Genomic DNA, 21,970 nt, shown 5'->3' with positions numbered 1-21,970 from the left:
TCTTTGAGTAAGTTGAGAGGGAATAGAAAGGAGAAGATGGGGGATGGAAACATGAGGGATGGAGATGGCCAAGCTGGGAGAGGGATGGAGAGGGAGAGCAATGAAAGAGATACCTTGATAGAGGGAGCCATTATGCAGTTAGAGAGAAATCTGGTACTAGGGAAATTGCCAGGAATCCATAAGGATGCCCCAGCTAAGACTCCTAGTAATAGTAGAGAGGGTGCCTGAACTGACCCTCCCCTATAATCAGATTAGTGACTACCTTGTCATCATAGAACCTACATTCAGTAACTGATGGAAGCAAATCCAATGATCTACAGCCAAACGCTGAGCTCAGGTGAAGAGAGGAAGAAGGGATCATATGAGCAAGAGGGGTCAAGATCATGATGGGGAAACCCACAGAGACAGCTGATTCACACTAGTGGGAGCTCACGGACTCTGGACTGACAGCTGGGGTAATTGCATGGAACCAAACTAGGCCCTCTGAATGTGGGTGACTTGATCTATTGGGGGGCCCTGGCAATGGGAACAGGACTTACTCCAGGTGCATGAACTGGCTTTTTGGAGCCCTTTCCCTATGGTGAGACACCTTGCTCAGCCTTGGTGGGAGGAGGGGAGAGCCTTGGTCCTGCCTCAACTTGGTATGCAGGACTTTGTTGACTCCCCAAGGGAGGCCTTACCCACCCTGAGGAGTGGGGGGAGGGGAGGATAACTAGGGTTGGTAAGCAAAATGAAAAAAAATCTTTTAATTAAAAGAAGAAAAAAGTGAAAGCAATCTTTCTTTACACTTTTCTGGTTTTATTTTTTTATTTTTTTCCATTAAAAAATTTACATTTCCTCCCCTCCTTCCATTCCCCTCCCTGCTCTCCCATTCACCCTCCTTCCTCCCTCACCTCCTTAAGAGAGGGCAGGGAACCCTGCCCTGTGGGAAGTCCAAGGCCCTCCCACAAGGTACATTTAAGGAAGAGGTTTGCATGTCCTTCTAGCCATGCCTCCCAGGGCCATAAAGATGCTGACAGTGTCACTCAGGACAGCTCTTACTTGCTTTATAGCCCTGAGAAATTCAAGCTCTGTAACTTTGCAATTACCAGAGAAATGTGTGTGTGCGTGTGCGTGTGCGTATGTGTGTGTTATCTGGAAACTTTGTAGCGTGGGAAGGCAATTAAAAAACTGGCACAAAGAAGTATTGAGCGAGAGACTCTTTTCTTGCCCTCAGGCCCTATCCTTCTACTGCTGCTAGGTTTTTCTGGACCCTGAGAGGGCGCTGAGACTGGCTGAACCTCAACAGCTTTCAATACTGTAGGAGCTTAGAAGACAAGAATGCCAAGAGCAGTGTAGATGATGGAGTCCTGGCTTGTGAAGTGTCAGCAGGAAGCAAAAACGCTACTGGGCCTTTTGTATGGAGAGGCTGTAATATCTGATTAATTGGAGCTGAAGAAATGGCTGGAATTAACAAAAGACTGGAACCACTGAAATAAAACCTTTACTTTCCTGGGACAATGGATGCTGGTCTCCTTGGAAACCAACATCAGTGAGGTGAAGCACTCTTGGAAATGTTGCTTCCTCAGGGTCAGCACACAGAAGGTACCTTCCTATTGGCAGCTGAACTTAGTGGTCTAAGGTCACCAGGTGGTGATGGTTCTGGAGGTGTGAAGGGCCATGGAGAATAACTGCAGCAGGGCACTGTGAGCGGCCAGGAGAGGCCATCGGGGATGGTGCAGACTCAGGAGCTGCTGAATCCCCAGGACTGAAGGGATCACAGAGAGAAGCCGAGGCTTGACACAGTGAAGAGAGCCGAGAAGATTGTGAACAATCCCAGACATGACCATTGAATTATTTATACTGTTTTAGTGAGTGTGATTTTTCTCTACTCGAATTGTGACTATGCCCTGGTTCTTTCCTCTTGAAGTAAAAAGTATCTGGCTTCATTTTTATTTTATAGGAGCCCATTGTTGGTAGACTTTAATTTTTTTTTTGTTTCTTTGGCTTTTTTTCTTTGTGTGCTAAAAGATATTTTTCTCTTATTGAAAATAGATTCTTTTCTCACACAGTATATCCTGGTTATAATTTCACCTCCCTCTGCTCCTTCAAGTCGCTCTCTAGCTCCCTTTCCATTCATTCATTCATTTCTACTCCCTTTTTCTTCTCTCATTAGAAAAGAACAGGCTTCTAAGAGCTAACAACCAAAAATGGTAAATAAAATATAAGATGGAGCAAAAACTTTTCATATTTGAACATAGCATCCCAACAGTAGGAAAGGAGTCTCAAGAGCTTGCAGAAGAGTCGGAGACTCTCATAGTCATGAGTCTCAATAAAATGCTAAGTTAATAGATATAATATCCACCTAGAGGACCTGGTACAGACGCATATAGGCCCTGTGCTTGCTGCTTCAGTCTCTGTGAGCTCATATGTGCCTTGCTTAGTTGATTCGGAGAGCCATGTTAAAACTTTGAATTTTTAAAGATTTTTTGGATTTTAAGAGACTTTGGATTTTTACAGAGACTAAACTTTTAATGTGTTTAGATTGATAAAAACTGAGGAAATTTTAAGTTTGTGGTATATTTTGTATTTATGGCATTTATTAATCTGAGATCTTGGCGGTGGACCACAAAAATGAAAGAAAAGATTGTGCCTTAAAAAGTATTGAATGTCAAGTTGACAAGGGCTCAATTGTGCTGCCAATTTTATGTCAACTTGACACAAACTGAAGTCATCTGAGAAAAGGCAACCCCAGTTAAAAAAAAATGCCTCTATAAGATTGAACATTTGATGAGACTGCAGAGCATTTTTTAAATTAGTGATTGATGTGAGAGGGTCCAGTTCATGGAGGGTAGGGTCATGCTTTGACTGTTGGTCCTAAATTCTATAGAGAAGAAGACTGAGTAAGCCATGGGGAGCAAGCATAAAGCAGCACCCCTCCATGGTCTCTGCATCAACTTCTGTCTCCAGGTTCCTACCCTGTTTGAGTTCTTGTCCTGATTTCCTTCAATGATGAAGAGGGATATGGAATTGTAAGTCAAATAAACCCATTCGACCCTAAGTTGCTTCAGTAATGGTGTTTCATTACAGCAATAGTAACCCTAAGACACTTACATCCTAAAGCTTAAAAGGTAATATCCACATGTAAAAGAAAGCATGTGATGTTTGTCTCTCTGAGCCTTGGTAGCTTTACTCAGGATGATTGCTTCCAGATCCACCATTTTCCTACAAACTTCATAACTTCATTTTTGTTAACAGATGAGTAATGTTCCAGTATTTAAGTACCATAAGTTCACTATCCATTCTTAATATGATGGACATCTTTGCTGTTTCCATTTCCTGGCTACTGTGAATAGAACGACAACGGACATGGAAGAACAAGAGTCACTTTATTAAGAGGTATAGTCCTTTGGGCACAGGCCTAAGAGTGCTATACCCGAAAACGTAGTGCATCTATTTCCAGTTTTTTGAGGAAGCGCCATGCTGGTTTCTATAGTAGTTGTACCAGTTTGCACACCCACTGGAAGTGAACAATTGTTCCCTTTCCCCACATCCTTGGCAGCATCTATAGTCATTTGCTTATTTTTTCTATCTTGGCCAGCATGACTAAGTTAAGGTTTAATATCAAAGTAGTTTTAGCCTGATTTCTCTGATGGCAAATGATATTGAACAATTTTAATCTTTTTCAGTTATTTGTGTTTCATCTTTGAAAATTCTATCTTTAATTCCATTCCCCATTTTTAGTTGGATTGTTTGCTTTCTCGCTGTTTAAACTTTTCAGTTATTTGTATATCCTAGATATTAACCCTCTCGGTGGTAGGGTTGGGAAAGGTTTGTGTCATTCTTTAGGCTGCCTCTTCACTCAAATGATGATGCTCTTTCCCACACAGAAGCTTCATTGCCACATGTGGGCCCATTTGTCAATTATTGAGCTTAGTGCCTGTGCAGCTATGGTCTTATTCAGGAAGTCCTTTCTGTGACAATGAGTTGACACATATTCCCTGTTTATACTCTGTTGTTTTCAGGGTATTGGGTCTTATGCTGAAGTCCTTGATCCACTTGGAGCTGAATTTTGTACAAGTTGAGAGGTAAGGAACTAGTTTCATTCTTCTACGTGTAACTCCAGTTTGAGCAGCATGGTCTTTTCTCTGGTGTGTATTTTTACTTGTTTGCAATAAAATAGTTGTCTATAAGAGTATGGACATGTGTTCAAGTCTTCAAATATCCCCACTTATTACACTTCTCTGTTATTTCTTCTTAGGTGTGTTATTTAGCAATTGGTTAGTTATTTTCCATGCAGTGTGATTTTTATAGTTGTGCTATTGGTGTTAGAATTCTACCATATAGCACATGTTGTTCATAGGTTTCTACTATTATTAGATCTTTCCCTTTAGATCAACCAAGGGTCAATCTTAATCATGTTTCCTGTAATCTTAGGATGTACAGGAATGGAATGGAATATCACACATAAATTATTAGTGTAAATTATTAGGGGAGAATTTCACAGTTTCAAGTGTAGTCAAATTAGCTAGCCAGATCCAGAAACTACCAAGAATATTATAGGAATATTTTGCAATTCTGTTTCTGCAGAGTCACTTGCAATACCAAACTAAGTATTGACATTCTCCAGTGCAATAGAATAAAGGGGTGGTAGAGACATGGTTAGACATAACACTGTCAACATAATTGCAGAGGGTAAATACTATATTTGCGTACCTCGAGTTAGAAATGGAGGCAGATATAATACTTAAAAATTCAACATTTACTATTAATTTGATGAGAAATAGGTTGTGAGCCTTGTTATGGAAAAAAGATATGAGATAAAATGTGATTTTAAAATATTGAAGTAGGGCTGCAAATAATTGCCACAAACAGGTTTATAAATAATAGTGGAGTATGTTCATATATGAACTCACGAAGGAACCTATGGAACCTAATGGATGATGTCAGATGTATTTTCTATGCCAAGCTATAGAGTGTGATTTGCTGAAGGACTCAGGAGATGCACAGTGAATTTGGATTGGAGCCAAGGGCCAATTATCTTCAGGTGCATGTTCTATAGTTCTTGGGTGCTGAAAGAGGGAATTAGAAATGTTGGAAATGAAAAGAATTCAGAAATTATGAAAGAGCCGAAGACATTGGGAACATGAGGTATAATGTTGGGGAAGCTATAGTTGCAGATTTTGAGGACCACTGGGTGAGAGGAGAAGATGATGTAGAACACATTCCTGGCTCATAGAACGGGAAGCAGATGAGGATCTACCATAGGTATAGCGCCTAAGGGTAAAATAATGAGTCAAACAGATGGAAGCCCATAGGTTAAGCAATGAAACACGGGGGTAACTGAGGATGAACTTCTAGGTGAGGCTACTTAAACCACACAGAAGCATTTGTAGGCAGTGACAAGGATCTCAGCTGTGTGCATACTGAGTTTGAAGTTACTGTGATTCATTGAGACAAAAAAAATGCCACAAAAGCACTATGGGTTTATAGGCCTGGGCATTGAGAAATGCTCTCTAGGGATATAGATTTGAAGTAGGTTAGAGTCAGGACAGTTTCAACCAAATCAGAAGTCACAGACCATAATAAGTGAAATTCAGAATACACATGGATTCTTGGAAATGGGGAATGACAATTATCGGGTTGGGATGTATAATAGAGCAACCACTTCAAATATCAGAAAAGACAAAGTGTCTTGGAAGCCAGGAAGTCAGGTGTGAAGAATGTACAAGAGTCATCTCTGGATGTTCATTAGATTTGTCATTGTGTAGAGAATACCTGTTGCAGAGGGAGGGCACAGCCATGTTTCCAGCACTGTCCACAGAGCATGGTCTAGTAGAGCACAGGCAGTTCCTGAGTGAGGGACGCTTCACTCGACTCTCATGCTCAAGATGAGGGAAGAGGAGCTGTCCCTCTTGATCCAAATCTACAGGGTGAAACTTTCTAGATGGGAAACAAAAAGTGAATGAAATAAATATCATTTCCCAATAGTGTGCTACAGACAGCAAGGGACAAGAGGCTGCCATGAATGAAATACATTCACTCCTTCCCTTTCGGAGAGCAGAGAATTTTGAGATGATCGAGTTTGGAAACCAGACTTTGAAGTGGTAAAATGTTATTTTTGCAGAAGTCAACAGACACAGTGGTGAAACAGATACTCTCCGATATGACGCTGAGTTCTAACCAGACAATGGTGACAGAGTTTGTGCTGGAAGGGTTCTCAGAGAACCCTGGTCTAAAACTTCTCCTGATAATCTGCTTCCTGTCACTCTACACATTGGCTCTCATAGGCAACATTGTCATCATTGCTTTGGTCACCTCCAGCACTGGACTCCACAGTCCCATGTACTTTTTCCTGTGCAACCTGGCCACCATGGATATTGTCTGCACCTCCTCTGTGCTGCCCAAGGCATTGCTTGGCCTAGTGTCTGAGGAAAACACCATCTCCTTCAAGGAGTGCATGGCCCAGCTCTTCTTTCTTCTGTGGTCCTTGTCTTCTGAGCTGCTGCTGCTCACAGTCATGGCCTATGACCGCTACGTGGCCATCTGCCATCCCCTGCACTACAGCTCTAGGATGAGCCCACACCTGTGTGGGGCCCTGGCCATGGCTGTGTGGTCCATCTGTGCTCTGAATGCATCTGTCCACACTGGTCTGATGGCACGACTGTCATTCTGTGGCCCCAACGTCATCACCCACTTCTTCTGTGAGATCCCCCCACTCCTCCTCCTCTCCTGCAGCCCCACATATGTGAATAGCATTATGACTCTTATAGCAGATGCCTTTTATGGAGTCATCAACTTCTTCCTCACCTTGCTCTCCTATGGCTGCATCATCGCCAGCATCCTGCGCATGCGTTCTGCTGAGGGCAAGAGGAAGGCCTTTTCTACCTGCTCCTCCCACCTCATCGTGGTCTGTGTGTACTACTCGTCTGTGTTCTGTGCCTACATCAGTCCTGCCTCCAGCTACAGCCCAGAAAGAAGCAAAGTGACCTCGGTGCTGTACTCAGTGCTCAGCCCAACCCTGAACCCCCTCATCTATACACTGAGGAACAAGGACGTCAAGCTGGCCCTGGGGAGGCTCTTGCCCTCTTTCTCACATTAAATGGTTATACGCAGGCTGCTCTTCTGGCCTGGGCTGTTTCTCAACATGCTCTCCCAATATCAGCCTCATGGAAAGGGGTGTGCCTGTTTCTGTTTCAGAAAAATATTCTGTGGTGCAAACATTGCACAATTCTACTTACTGTAACCTCAGAAACAAAAAATTCTTAGAGAGAATGTAAACAAAACACCCAAGCTTTATTTACTGATTTAAGTTTACCTAAATGGAGATTCCATTTTCCTAGACTGGAAGATTTCCGTGGGTGACAATGGTGACAGTCACGAAACAAAGCCCTTTAATCCAGTGTCCTGCAACTGGATTACCTACAAACGACTTTCCTACACATGAAATAACCATCTCTCTCTTAAACAAAATGCAAAAACGCAAAACAAATCTAAGTCAATAAGACAAAATACCAAAACAAAAGCATACACCAAAAAAAATCGTCTTTTTTGTGTTGATCAATGACTCCTTGCTAAAACCCTCTGAGAACAGGAATGAGGAGGCAGAAGAAAGGAAGAAGGAGGAGTGGCTCTGTAGCTACTGCTAAGACACTGACTGAGAGACCACTCAGCTGAGAAAGGGCAGCGTCTGCAGCAACTGCTGCTGATGCGATGCTGTGTTCTTTTCAGACTAAACATATTCTTCATCAGCTTATTTCCCTATTCTTAAATGCTGCACCGCACCAGGACTTGTGATACAAATCAAGTATCTTGTATTAATTAATTCTTCATCCTTGTAACCAAAATACCTTTTCAAACATTTATTCTGTCTTATGTTTTTAAAAGACTCGGTCCATGGGCACTTGGTTCTTTGCTTTGGTCTATTGTGAGGCAGGGATTTATGGCAGTGTGGACAGTGAGGGGTTAACTGTCTTTCTAACTATCATGGTGGCCCAGAACACATATTAGTGGGACACCTGTGCTTAACTGACTTTCTCCTTTCTTTTTAGCCAAGGCTTGCTAGTTTCCAGTCCCTGGGCTGGTGCTGCACACATAGAGAGCTGATCCCCTGCTTCAGTGAATCCTTTCTGAAAACACTCTCACCTGTACGGACAGAAATGTCCCTCAGTGAGCTCCTAGTTTAGTGGTTCTCAACCTATGGGTCATGACCCTTTCGAGGGATGAATGACCCTTTTGCTGGGGTCACCTAAGACCATCAGCAATATCAGATATTAAATTATGGTTCATAACAGTAGCAAACTTAGCTATGAAGTAGGAATGAGAATAATTTTATCATGGTGGGGGTCACCACAACATGAAGAACAAATATTAAAGGGTTGCAGTATTAGGAAAGTTGAGAACCACTGTCCTAGGTAATTCTGGATTCAGTTACGGTAACAATAAAAAGTAATATCTTGGAATCACTGGCTTGGGTCTATTTTGCCTGTTGATTTCTTTGACACTATTTGCTTCATCTTTTAGCCATGTTTTGTGCCATTTTTCCTATTATTAATTTCATGGCTGTTATTTAAGCTACAGAACAAATGATAATCACCCAAACACAAGCACACAAATGCTCACAAACACACATACATGCATATATCTCATAAATATATTATTTGGGAATTCTTATTATGGTGAGACATGATTTATGTCAAGTTAACATGACCTACAACATATAACACAAAACAGCCATGACCCTCCAGGGAAAGTCAGGTCACACATAGGAAACCAGGCACTGGAGTCTTAGTCAGAACTGTGACTAAGCAAATCCCTAATCTGGCACTATGTCTAGGAAAGGGCTACTGTGCTGGTGACTGTCTCTGGTCTCTGTGTGTTGGATCCAGGGAGGTTCATTCTGTAGGCATCAGTGTCAAGACCAGTCTCCTATTTTTCTATAATGGGTATCCTTCCTTCAAACTGGAATATAAACCATGTTTCAAGAGTGTTATGAAATAATAGGGAAAAAAGTAAAGAATCAAAGTAGGGCCATGAGAGTCTACAGGAGCCATGGGCTGAGAGCAGAGATACCTCATCCCTGGTAAGGACAACATGCAGAGGCTATTAAGATAGAAGTTTGAGGAATTTAATTATGTCTCATTAAAGAACTTGCATTCTCGATTTAATTAGCAGTGAGGTTGTTTGGTTCAGTGAGTCACAGAGGTAGCTTATTGTTTAAGAGCTTTGTACTTAAAGTCAAGCATGCTTAAATGTATTGGGTATGTGAACATTCATAATTTAAGCAAAAAATATTTTTAAAGATAGACAAATTCAGTAGAAAATGAGATTTTCCTTGTACATAGACTTGACAGGTGGCCTGAGGTAATGTCTTAGCTTGTGTAATCAACAGTCAAGGGATGCATGAAGTCTCTTTCTGAGGGTGCAGAGTTCCAAGTTCCTCTCTAATCTTTCTAATCTTTTTTTTTTTTGGTTTTGGTTTTGGTTTTGGTTTTTCAAGACAAGGTTTCTCTGTAGTTTTGGAGCCTGTTCTGGAACTAGCTCTTGTAGACCAGGCTGGCCTTGAACTCACAGAGATCCACCTACCTCTGCCTCCCGAGTGCTGGGATTAAAGGCAAGCACCACCACTGCCCAGCTCTAATCTTATAGACTACAAGGGGAATATAGTTTTATGAGGGATGTCTTGAATTCATCATTTCTGAGACTGTAAATGAGGGGGTTGAAATAAAGGGGTCACAGTGGTATACAGAATGGTTATGGCTTTGTCCAGGAGCCCAGTAGATCACACTGTGGGCTGGATATAGGTGTGGAACACTGTGGAGTAATGCAGGGTGACCAGCAACAGGTGGGTAGAGCAAACAGAGAAGGCACGCTTCTTGCCCTCAGTGGAGCAGATATGCAGGATGCTGGTGATGATGAAGTCATAGGACATCAGTAAGAAATTTAGGTCTCTGAGGAACATGTCTGACTTTCATGACATTGTTGATGAAGGTAGGACTGAATGGAGACAACAATGTCAATGGGATCTCACAGAATTGTGAACTCATAGGGGAGCCACAGATGGACAGTAGCAAAATGAAGTAGATAAGCGGCAAGTAGTTGAGAGCCCTCCAAACCACACAAACATTACCAGGGCTACATGGGTCTATCAATCAATGAGGGTGCTGTAGTGCAAAGATCAGCAAATGACTAGGCAGTGGTTGGAAGCCATGGTAGAGAAGAGGAGTAACTCGATACTCAGGATCCAGGTAAAGACAAATGTGTGGGTGAGGCAACCCCTGAAAGAAATGATGTTTTTGACTATCAGGCTCTGCAGGACCTAGGGCAAGATCATTGCCGTGTAGATTACATACAGCTGGGCAGAGTTAATCACGAAGAAGTAGATGTTAGTGTGGAGGGCTGTAGTAAATGGTCATGGCTTTGGGTCATTGTCAACCACAGTCACCATAAACAGTACAGAAAAGGCAGGATAGGGTGGCTTGGAACCAGAGTTAATCCAGAAAATTTTGTAGGATCAACACATTACATTGAGTCTGTAGATTGCTTTGGGTAAGATTGCCATTTTTACTTTGTTAATTCTTCCAGTCCATGAGCATGGGAGATCCTTCCGTTTTCTGATATCTTCAGTTTCTCTCTTCAAAGACTTAAAGTTCTTGTCATACAGGTCTTTCACTTGTTTGGTTAGAGTCACCCCCAGAATATTTTATGTTATTTGTGGCTATTCTAAAGTGTGTTGTTTCTCCTATTTCTTTTTCATCCCATTTACCATTTGTATATAGGAGAGCTACTGATTTTTTTAAATTAATCTTGTATCTAGCTACATTATAGAATGTTTTTTAACTAAAATTTACCTTAAAAGTAGAGGGAAAAAAGATTTGAAGAATTTAAAAAAAAAACTGAAACTTCACATGTAATAGATGCCAAGGTCTTTCTCTATAACTTACTTTGGAAGGAGACTTTATGCCTATGATTAAAAATGTAAATGCAACAAAAATATTGGTGTATTTGTACATAAAAGTGACGCAACTTTTCATAGAAAAAAATATATATAGCAGGAAAAAATTAAATCTTTTTGCTGAGCAATCTGTTCTGGTAGGAAAACAGTGAGTTTGTTTTTATTCTCTTGTCTTACATGGTAAAAGAATAAGCAGTCAGGAACAGACCCCACACAGACTCAGTCTGTAGACCTGAGTGGATACCATATCAGGTCCCTCACAAAATGGGGCCATCTGTGCTGGACCTAACACCACACTTCAATAGATATCATCATGTTCCAGTACTCTAGTAAGTTGAGAGGCTCCTGTGGTGGGAACTGTGGGGATACTAGAAGAATATAATCAGAAATGAGACTGTGCAGTATAGGGGGCAGTAGGAATGGTTTGTTTGATACCTGTTGCTGGCTCCAGAGAATGAAGAATAACACACACGTCCTTCTGCAGATGACATACTCTGGAAACATACCTGAGTGTGGTCTCTATGACAATGTAACTCATCATCCACATAACAAGAAGGAGTTCTGCACACACCCTTTAATATTTACTCTCTTGACTCTCAAGTTGAATGAAAGAACAGGCTAGGGACATACCCCATGGAAACAGCATATGAACGTGGTTTGACACTGTGTGTCAAGTATCTGAGTATGCTGGTGAATGTGTCAATGTTCTGACCCTACATAGAGACAGAGATGGCCATGCTCCAGTGAACTGACCCTGTGGAGTTGCTACTATAGCAATAAAATCAGAACCCTCTACCTGAGAACCCTCTGACAAATTGAGCCTTGGAACCAGGCAGGTGACCTTTACTTCTCTTCCGGTCCTCTTTTTCCAATCCCACAGTTTCATCCCCAGTCCCATAGCAGAACACTTCCAGGAGCCTGTCCTCGCTGCTTCTATTTCCTGAAGACTCTTCAGATCCTCTCTGATGATGCAGACTTCCTCCTTTTGTCTGCCTCCAATACCTTGAGGTACTCTCCAAGCAAGCTGGCCACAGAGGCCAAGGAATCAGGTAGGTGATCTTCCTACTCCTTCCTGTTCTCCTTTTCCAACCCCAGTCTTGTTTCCAGCTCTGTAACAGACCATGTAAGAGGTCTGACCTTTCTTTCTGTCTCAACTCCCTGACAACTGCACCAACCACACAGCAGACCAAGATTTACTCCTCACTGTTGACTCTTTCATACCTCCCTTCTAAACTATACTCAGTCCTTCAAAGCATCTCCAATACCTATAAACATGTTCTGCGAGGGCCTGAGGGAACAAGCTCCACCGGGAGCAGAAGCTAGGAGTAAATCCAGTCCTGGGAGCCAACCCAGTCCTGGGACACTGGCAGACCAGGATTGAACCAACGACCTGACACAGAGTCTGCGATCTCCACCGAAACTGGAGTGGGACTGAACCAGCTACCTAGGACAGAGAGAGAACAAGCTCCACCAGGAGCAGAAGCCTGGAGCAAACCCAGTCCCGGGATACGGACAAATCAGGATTGAGCCAGTGGCCAGATCCAGAGTCAATGGTCTCCACCGGAACAAGTACAGGGGACTAACCACTGAGCAAGAGAGCTAAAGTCAGAGAATGCTGAGGGTCCAGATGTGAATCTGGGACCTTCAAGGGAGTAGACCTAAGCCAAAATCCTGGTGGGTCTGGGGAGAGTCTAGGACCTCCTAGGAACTAGGCCTGAGCCAGGACCTCTGCCAGTCTGGGCCTGAGTGAATCTGGGACCTCCGAGGGAATAGGCAGGAACCAGACATCTCGGTGGGGCCAGGCTTGAATCTGGGACCTCAGAGAGAGTAGGCCTGAGCCAGGACCTCTGTGAGTTTGGGCATTGATCTGGGACATCAAAGGGAATAGGCAGGAACCTGGAACCCCTGCGGGTCCGAGCATGAGTCTAGGACCTCTGAGGAAGTATGCAGGTCCTCTGTGGGTTTAGGCGCACCCGAGCCTGGGACCTCCGAGGCAGTGGACGGGAACCAGAAATCTTTCCAGGTCCAACTCCAACCCAGGGACTTCTGCAGGAGGGAATCCAGACCAGGATTTACAGATACAAGTCAAAGCCAGTAACCTAGGCCAAAGTTGCCCTGAGGGAAGGAATTTGAGCAACAAATTCCACCCAGGTAGGACTGAATGAGACACCTAGGACAGAGAGGGCCTGAGGAAACAAGCTCCACCAGGAGCAGAAGCCTGAAGCAAATCCACTCCTGGAAGCCAACCCAGTCCCAGAAAACTGGTGGATCAGGACTGAGCCAGCGACCAGATCCAGAGTCAGCAATCTCCACCAGAACAGGTCCAACAAGTCCTACTCTAAAATGGCTGAAAGACATTTAAGAAAATGTTCAACATTCTTAGTCATCAGAGAAATGCAAATCAAAACAACTCTGAGATTCCATCTTACAACTGTAAGAGTAGCCAAAATCAAAAACACTGATGACAACTTATGCTGGAGAGGTTGTGGGGAAAAGGGAACACTTCTGCATTGCTGGTGGGAATGCAAGCTGGGTCAATGCCTTTGGATGTCAGTGTGGCAATTTCTCAGAAAAGTGGGAAGCAACCTTCCTCAATAATATCACTTTTAGGTATATATCCAAAAGATGCTTGATCGTGCCACAAGGACATGTGCTCAACTATGTTCATAGCAGCATTGTTTGTCATATCCAGAACCTGGAAACAACCTAAATGCTCCTCGACTGAAGAATGGATAAGGAAAATGTGGTACATTTACACAATGGAATACTACATAGCAGAAAAAAAAATCTTGAATTTTGCAGGAAAATGGATAGAGCTAGAAAACTATTTTGAATGAGGTAACCCAGACACAGAAAGACAATTATCATATGTACTCACTCATAGGTGGTTTTTAAACATAAAGCAAAGAAAACCAGACTACAGATCACAATCCAAGAGAACTTAGACAACAATGAGGACATTAAGAGAAATTTACATAGATCGAATCTACATAGGAGGTAGAAAAAGACAAGATCTCCTGAGTAAATTGGGAGCATGGAGACACCTTGGGGGAGGGTTGAAGGGGGAGGGAAGAGGCAGGGAGGGGAGCAGAGAAAAATGTAGAGCTCAATAAAAATCAATAAAAAATATACTAGGGTATGCTTCATAACTATTGCCACAAAGACTGTTAGACACTTAAAAGCCTACTTTGTTCCTTTAACAACAATTTCTTCCCAGTAACAGACAAACTAAACACAATAAACTCTTTTTTATACCTCAGAGAAAGTTCAAACTAGACTGAATGTTTCTGTTAATGGATCATAAGTTTAAAAACTTTGTAGATAACGCACAAGGACAAAGTCACAGATGTCTAACCAAGATTATTAACACAAAGAAAACTATGCCAATTTTTTGCTTGCTGAAGTCTGGCTGATAAAAACTTGACTCTCTGTGTAGATCTCTCTGCAGCTTGCCTTACTGGTTGGGGGTGTTGATAATCTTATGGGGACCTAAAGAAAATTTAGAATTATGATCAACTCCTGACTGAAGTATCCTGTGAGTCTTGATCATCTCAGGCAGTAGTCTTGAATCTGATCTGGACATAGAACTTAGACATCCAAGCCATCTGTTCCTACCGGAGATTTCTCAGGTGGTCTTCCTTGATCAAACCTGATTTTTTTAAACTCAGAATGAATCTACAGCCTGTCATTTCCCATGGAAAAAAAGCAAAATCTCTTCTCCAAAGCAACATATCTTTTGATTTCAATTTTGAAGTCAAGGTATTTTCAAAATACCTTCCTTGGGTTAATTCAGCAACATTTATAAACAAAAATCTTTTTTACCAGCTGTTGCTCCTTCCTCAGCATTCAAACAATTCAAAGAGAGCATAATAACATACAGTTTCAAGATTCTCTGTGTATTTTTTATCTTTATGTGGCTTTATTTTAATCTCTATCTCTTTTATTTTTACTTTTTGGCTTTTTGAGACAGGTTCTCTGTGTATCTTGGTCCTGGAACTACCTCTGTAGACCAGGCTGTTCTTGAACTCACAGAGATCTGCCTGTCTCTGCCTCCCAAGTGCTGGGATTAAAGGTGTATGCCACCATACCTTGAACTCACAGAGATCTGTCTGTCTCTGCCTCTGCCTCTGCCTCTGCCTCTGTCTCTGCCTCCCAAGCTTTGGGATTAAAGGCATGTGCCACCACAGTTTGAACTCACAGAGGTCTGTCTGCCTCTGTCTCCCAGGTGTTGGGATTAAAGGTGTGTACCACCATACTCAACTACTCTCTCTTTCTTTCTTTTTTATTTTAAGGATTTTAACCTTTGATCATATTTCTAAATTTTCTTTAGGTTCCCATAATATTATCAGCATCCCAAACAAGCAGGAAGTAGCCTGGAAAACTACACCCACATTCCCAAAAACATGGACTATGGATATTCTTGTTTTCTTTATAAAAAAGAGAGAGAGAGAGAGAGAGAGAGAGATGGAAATGGTGCAGGACAATTCTGTATTCTGTCAATTATGTTTTAAATAAACACTGCTTGGCCAGTAGACAGGCAGGAAGTATAGGCGGGACAACCAGACAGGAAGTAGAGGTGTGGCAAGGAGAATTCTGGGAAGAGGGAAGCTCCCTCCCCAGTCCTGTCCAGACACTGAAGAAGAAAGATGTGATTGCCCCACTGGAAAAGGTACCAAGCCATGTGGCTAACATAGATAAGAATAATGGGTTGATATAAGTTATAAGAGTTGGTGGGAAGCCTGAGATAATGGGCCAATCAGTTTATATCTAATGTAGATTCTCTGTGTGATTTTCTCTTTGGTACTTACCAGCTGTGGGAACTGGGCAGGACAGAGACCCCAACAAAGAGGCCCTCCTTCAAGTATCAGAATTACACCTGACTTCTCAATAAAAACAATAAAAGCCAGAAGGTCCTGTCTAAGCATTATGTAGGTATTAAGAGACCATGGATGTCAGCCCAGACTACTATACCCAGCAAAATTTCCAATCACCATAGAAAGACAAAGCAAGATATTCCATGGCAAAACCAGATTTAATCAATACTTGGCCACAAACCCAGTCAAACACAAAGTACTAAAAGATAAACTCCAACCCAAGGAAGTTAGCTACATCCACAAAAACACAGATAATAGATGGTCTCACAACAGCAATTCCCAAAGGAGGGAAAAACACTCACAATAACATCACTAAACATAAAAATCTAAAATAACCGGAGATAGCAATCACTATCTCTTAATACAAATGGACTCAACCCACCTATAAAAAACACAGGCTAACAGAGTAGATATGAAAACAGAATTTATCCTTCTGCTACATACAAGAAATACATCTCAACCTCAAAGACAGACATTGCTTCAGAGTAACAAGTTAGGAATACATTTTTCAATCAAATGGACCTAAGAAACAAGATGATGTAGCTATATTAATATTTAACAAAATAGACTTCAAACTAAAATTAATCAAAAGAGACAAAGAAGGACATTTCATTTTAGTCACAGGAAAAATCCATCAAAAGGAAATCTCAATACTGAACGTCTATGCCCCAAATACAAGAGCACTGTCATATGTAAAAAAAAGAAAGAAAAAAAACACTACTAAAGCTTAAATCACAGAATAAACCCCACACACTAATAAGGGAGATTTCAACACTCCACTCTCACCACTGGACAGGTCTGGCAGACAGAAAATTAACAGAGAAAAAAAGGGAACTAACAAAAGTTCTGACTCAAATGGACTTGACAGACATATATACAACATTCAATGCAAACATAAAAGAATATACCTTCTTCTCAGAACCCCATGGAACCTTTGCAAAAATTTACCACATACTGGATAACAACACTATCCTCAACAAATACAAAAAAATTGGAATAACCCCATATATCTTATCAGACCACCATGGCTTAAATTAGAATTAAACAGCAACACTAATTTGAGAAAGCCCACAAACAAATGGAAATTAAACAATTCTCACCTTGATCATGAATAGATCAAGGAAAAAATGAAGGGAGAAATTAAACACTTCCTCAAAGTCAATGAAAAGACCACACAGCATACTCAGATTTATGGGATACAATGAAAGCGGTGTTAAGAGCAAAGTTCATAGCAATAAATGCCTCCATAAAGAAGATGGAAAAGTCCCACACTAGTGAGTTAACAAAACATTTGAAAACTTTAGAACAAAGAAAAGCAAATTCACCCAGGATGACTAGACAACAGGAAATAATTAAATTGAGAGCTGAAATCAACAAAATAGAAGCAAAGAAAACAATACAAAGAATCAATGAGACAAAGAGTTGGTTCTTTGAGAAAATCAAAAAATAAACAAACCTTTGTCCAAACTAACCAAAAGTCAGAGAGAAAATACCCAAATTAACAAAAACAGAACTGAAAAGGGAGCTGTAACAACAGACACAAAGGGGATCATCAGGTCATATTTCAAAAACTTGTACTCCAAAAAATTGGAAAACTTAAAGGAAATGGACAACTTTCTGGATAAATGTCACTTAACAAACTTAAATCAAGACCCTATAAGCAATTAAACAGACCCATAACTGCTGAAGAAATAGAAACAGTCATCAAAAGTCTCTCAACCAAAATTCTACAAGACTTTCAAAGAAAAACTAATACCAATGCTCCTCAACTTGTTCCACACAATAGAAATAGAAGGAACATTGCCAATTTCTTTTTATGAGCTACAATTACCCTGATACCTGAACCACAGAAAGACATTACTAAGAAAAAGAATTATAGACCAATCTCACTCATGAACATTGATGCAAAAATACTAAATAAAATACTGGCAAATCGAATCCAAGAACACATCAGAACCATCATCCACCATGATCAAGTCGGCTTCATCCCAGAGGTTCAGGGATGGTTCAACATATGAAAATCTATCAATAACGCATCAAATAAACAAACTGAGAAAAATAACCACATGATCATCTCATTATATGCTGAAAAGGCCTTCAACAAAATACAACATCCCTTCATGATAAAGGTCTTGGAGAGAGCAGGGATACAAGAAACATACCTAAACATAATAAAGGCAATATATGGCAAACCAACATCTAACATCAAACTAAATGTACAGAAACTCAAAATTATCCCACTGAACGAAGTTGTCCAGTCTCTCCATATATATTCAATATAGTACTTGAGGTTCTAGATAGAGCAATAAGACAACAAAAGGTAATCAAGGGGATACAAATCAGAAAAGAAAAATTCAAATTCTCATTATTTGCTGGTGATATGATAGTTAACATAAGTGACTCCAAAAATTCTACCAAGGAACTTCTACAACTCATAAACACCTTCAAATGTAACAGGATACAAGATTAACTCAAAAAAATTAGTAGCCCTCCTTTACACAGATAGATGATCATTGAGCAGAGACAAAATACCGAAAAACATCACCCTTCACAGTAGCCACAAATAACATAAAATATCTTGGAGTAGCTCTAACCAAACAAGTGCTAACTCAAGAAATTTGTCATCAAAAGAGCAAATAATCCAATAAAAAAATGGAGTCCAGACCTAAACAGAGAACTCTCAACAGAAAGAGCTAAAATGGCTGAAAAACACTTAAGAAAATGTTCAACATCCTTAGCAATCAGAGAAATGCAAATCAAAACAACTCTGAGATTCCATCTCACACCTGTAAAAATGGCCAAAATCAAAAACACCAGAATTGGTGGTAAACATACCACTGCCATATTGTAAGGCCAAGAGAAGTGGAGCCATCATCCAATGCTGCTGCAAACACACTGCTTATCATTTTAAAATACTCCTTGTCAGAAAAGGATTTCAGATAAACAATAAGAGAGATTCAGACCAAAAATAAAGATCTGAAAATGGGTCAGGGTGTGGATAAATATACATGGGCTTATGAGAGAGAAGAAAGAGTACAGAGGTAATAGATTAAAGGAGTAAAGATAATAAAAATAAACATTAAAAAGTAATAGAGTTAAAAATAAGCCACGTAAAGATGGAATATACACAGAGAGTCTGGATTATGTATATTTTATGTTTTCTTTGAATCTTTTGACTACAGAAATTTGATTCTGGAGGCCACTAAGTTAAATCAACATAAAGGTATCTTGACTTCAAAATCTGAGTCTAAGGATGCATTGTTTGAGAAAAGAAGTTCTGCTTTTGTTTTGCAGAAGATGAGAACCTGTGGATTCTTTCCAGGCTAATGTGGTTTGATGGAACAAGAACCCCCTAAAAGGTCTCCATGAACCCTAAAAATACTTGACCAAACAAAAGCAGGAAGCAGTTTGGAGAAAACTATGCCCAAATTCCCAAAATGATTGTTTATAGATGTTTGTTTTCATTTAAAGGGGGTTGATTATAAGTGATTAATGATCACAGTTAATTACTATAAAAAAGGGGAAGGATATGATATAGAAATGAAAACATTGAATTGGTATGGATCTTGAACTATGACACATATTTAAGGTTGCTTTGGTTATACTGTTTATATGGATTTCTGCTCTTGTTTAAGGTATTATGTTTATGCAGTTCATTTAAAAACATATAATTAAGAAATAAAGATTAATAGTCATCTATAATAATAAAACTGTAGTCAAGTTATTAAGTTTCTAGATATACAGAGCTATATTTCACAGGGATAGGTATTATTCAAACCATCCAAAGACCTGCAGAATATGGTATTTAAAATGTTTTAACAACTTAGTCTTTTCTCAACAGTCTGCTTCTGGCAGCACCCATTACTTCAGAGAGGTTGATGGGTATTGAAGAAACTTGTTATGGAATTTGTCTTCAATGTGACAAGGATAACCATTTGGGCAAGAAATTGTTCTTGCTTGGACTGATTAATGGTATGCTGTATCAACTCATAGAAAAGTGAGTGCTGAACTTTTAAAACACAGGATGGTCCTTCAGGGTTCCTGCTTCACAGAAGAAACTGCCACACATTCTGCAGGACACAAATCAACTGAAGAACTTTAACATTACAAGGCAGGACAGATCTTCAAATTTCCTGCTTCATGGAAAAGTCTGCCAGAAACTATGGGCCTGTATGCTGAATATGAATGCCCCAACCTTACAGAAGAACCTTGGTGCCTGTCCAGGCAGCAAGATGTCTCTGTCAATTCTAGTGTTTTGGAAGTTGCTTACAATGTATTCCTGTTCACTTAGGTTGATGTGGGGATTCCCCTCTGTATGGTGTGAATATGTTTTATTACCAATGGTTAATAAAGAATCTGCTTTGGGCCTATGGCAGGTCACAATTAAGCCAGGTGGAAAATCCATACAGAGATATAAAGTAAAAGTAGGCAGATTCAAGGAGATGCCATGTAGCTGCCAAAGGAGACAGACGCCAGCCACCAGTCAGAAACTTACCAGTAGGTCGCAGCATTGTGGCAATACATAAATTAATAGAAGTGGGCTAATTTAAGATGTAACAGTTAGCTAGAAATATGCCTAAGCTATTGGCCAAACAACGTTGTAGTTAGTATAGTTTCTGTGTGATTATTCCATTCAGGGTGGCTGGGAAACCAACAAGTTGCCTCTTACTTCATTAGGTAATATTATATCCTTCGGGGGTCTTTGAAGAGTTGAAGACAGATAGATACAGTTTTCTTAGGTTATAATAAAAGATAAATTAGATATGAAACTTTAGACTCACAAAGATAAAAGAGGTGATAGCATATTTTCTTTAATTTTGCCAGATACAAATAGACTATTATAACATTTTACTTGATCCTGTTTTGTTACATATACTTTTATTATGTTAAAGTTAAAACTTTCCTTTCTATTTAGACAGGAAAGAGGACATAATGTGGAATTCCCCTCTGTATGCTGTGAATTTGTTTTCTTATCATTGGTTAATAAAGAAGCTGTTTCATCATATAACAGATGAGAATATAGCCAGGCTTGAAGAGATAGAGAGAGTAAGCAGAGTCATAAAGATGCCATGTAGCTACCAAAGGAGAAAGATGCTAGAACAGAACCTTACCTGGCAAGCCACAGTCTCATGGCAATACACAGATTAATAGAAATGGGTTAATTTAAGATGTAAGAATTAGTTAATAAGAAGTCTGAGCTAACCAACCACACATCAGATAGATATATTTCTGCAAAATATAGAAATAGATCAATTAATTGGTCATCAAAAGAACAAATAATCCAATAAAAATGGAGTACAGACCTAAACAGAGAACTCTCAACAGAGGAATCTAAAATGGCTGAAAGACACTTAAGAAAATGTTCAATATCTTTGACCATCAGAGAAGTACAAATCAAAACAACCCTTAGATTCCATCTTACACATGTAAGAATGGCCAAGATTAAAAACACTGATGATAAATTATGCTGGAGAGGTTGTGGGGTAAAGGGAACACTCCTGCATTGCTGGTGGGAGTGCAAGCTGATACAGCCCCTTTGGATATCAGTATAGCAATTTACCAGAAAATTAGGAAATAACCTTCCTCAGGACCCAGCAATATCACTTTGGGGTGTGTATTCAAAGGATGCTCAATTGTACCACAAGGACATGTGCTCAACAATGTTCATAGCAGTATTGCTTGTCATAGCCCAAACCTGGAAACAACCTAAATGCTCCTCGACCAAAGAATGGATAAGGAAAATGTGGTACATTTACACAATGGAGTACTACTCAGCGGAAAAAAATAATGGCATCTTGAAATTTGCAAGCAAATGGGTAGGTCTAGAAGACATCATATTGAGTGAGGTAACCCAGACCCAGAAAGACAATTATCATATGTACTTACTCATAAGTGGTTTTTAAACATAAAGCAAAGAAGACCAGCCTACAAATCACAATCCCAGAAAACCTAGACAACAATGAGGACCCTAAGAGAGACATACATGAATCTAATCTACATGGGAGATAGAAAAAGACAAGATCTCCTGAGTAAATTGGGAGCATGGGGACCATGGGAGAGGGCTGAAGGGGAGAGGAGAGGCAGGGAAAGGAGGAGAGAAAATGTAGAGCCCAATAAAATCAATTTTAAAAAGCATATGTATGTTCATAAGTATAAACTCTTC

At 40.3% G+C, this 21,970-nt stretch overlaps 1 protein-coding gene and 1 long non-coding RNA gene across 2 annotated transcripts in view; one reads left to right on the top strand and one right to left on the bottom strand.

The window, feature by feature from the left end:
• LOC146893515 (uncharacterized) overlaps positions 1 to 21,970 on the bottom strand; it is a 103,751-nt gene that overhangs the window by 12,429 nt on the left and 69,352 nt on the right. The gene's annotated exons all lie outside the window — the stretch shown is intronic.
• Positions 6,034 to 7,081, top strand: LOC148121436 (olfactory receptor 13A1-like). The gene has a single exon (XM_087907638.1). It carries the CDS (start codon positions 6,092 to 6,094, stop codon positions 7,079 to 7,081), a length of 990 nt encoding a protein of 329 aa, XP_087763764.1. The 5' UTR covers positions 6,034 to 6,091.

Source organism: Myodes glareolus, chromosome 7 (assembly GCF_982192425.1).
Source record: "Myodes glareolus chromosome 7, mMyoGla1.1, whole genome shotgun sequence".
NCBI classification, from domain to species: domain Eukaryota; kingdom Metazoa; phylum Chordata; class Mammalia; order Rodentia; family Cricetidae; genus Myodes; species Myodes glareolus.
Note: the sequence above shows the minus strand (reverse complement) of the source record. Positions and strands in the feature narration are given on the sequence as shown.

Bases quoted from the DNA above. Each gene is read 5' to 3' on its own strand.
- LOC148121436 (XM_087907638.1), top strand. From the start codon at position 6,092: ATGTTATTTTTGCAGAAGTCAACAGACACAGTGGTGAAACAGATACTC.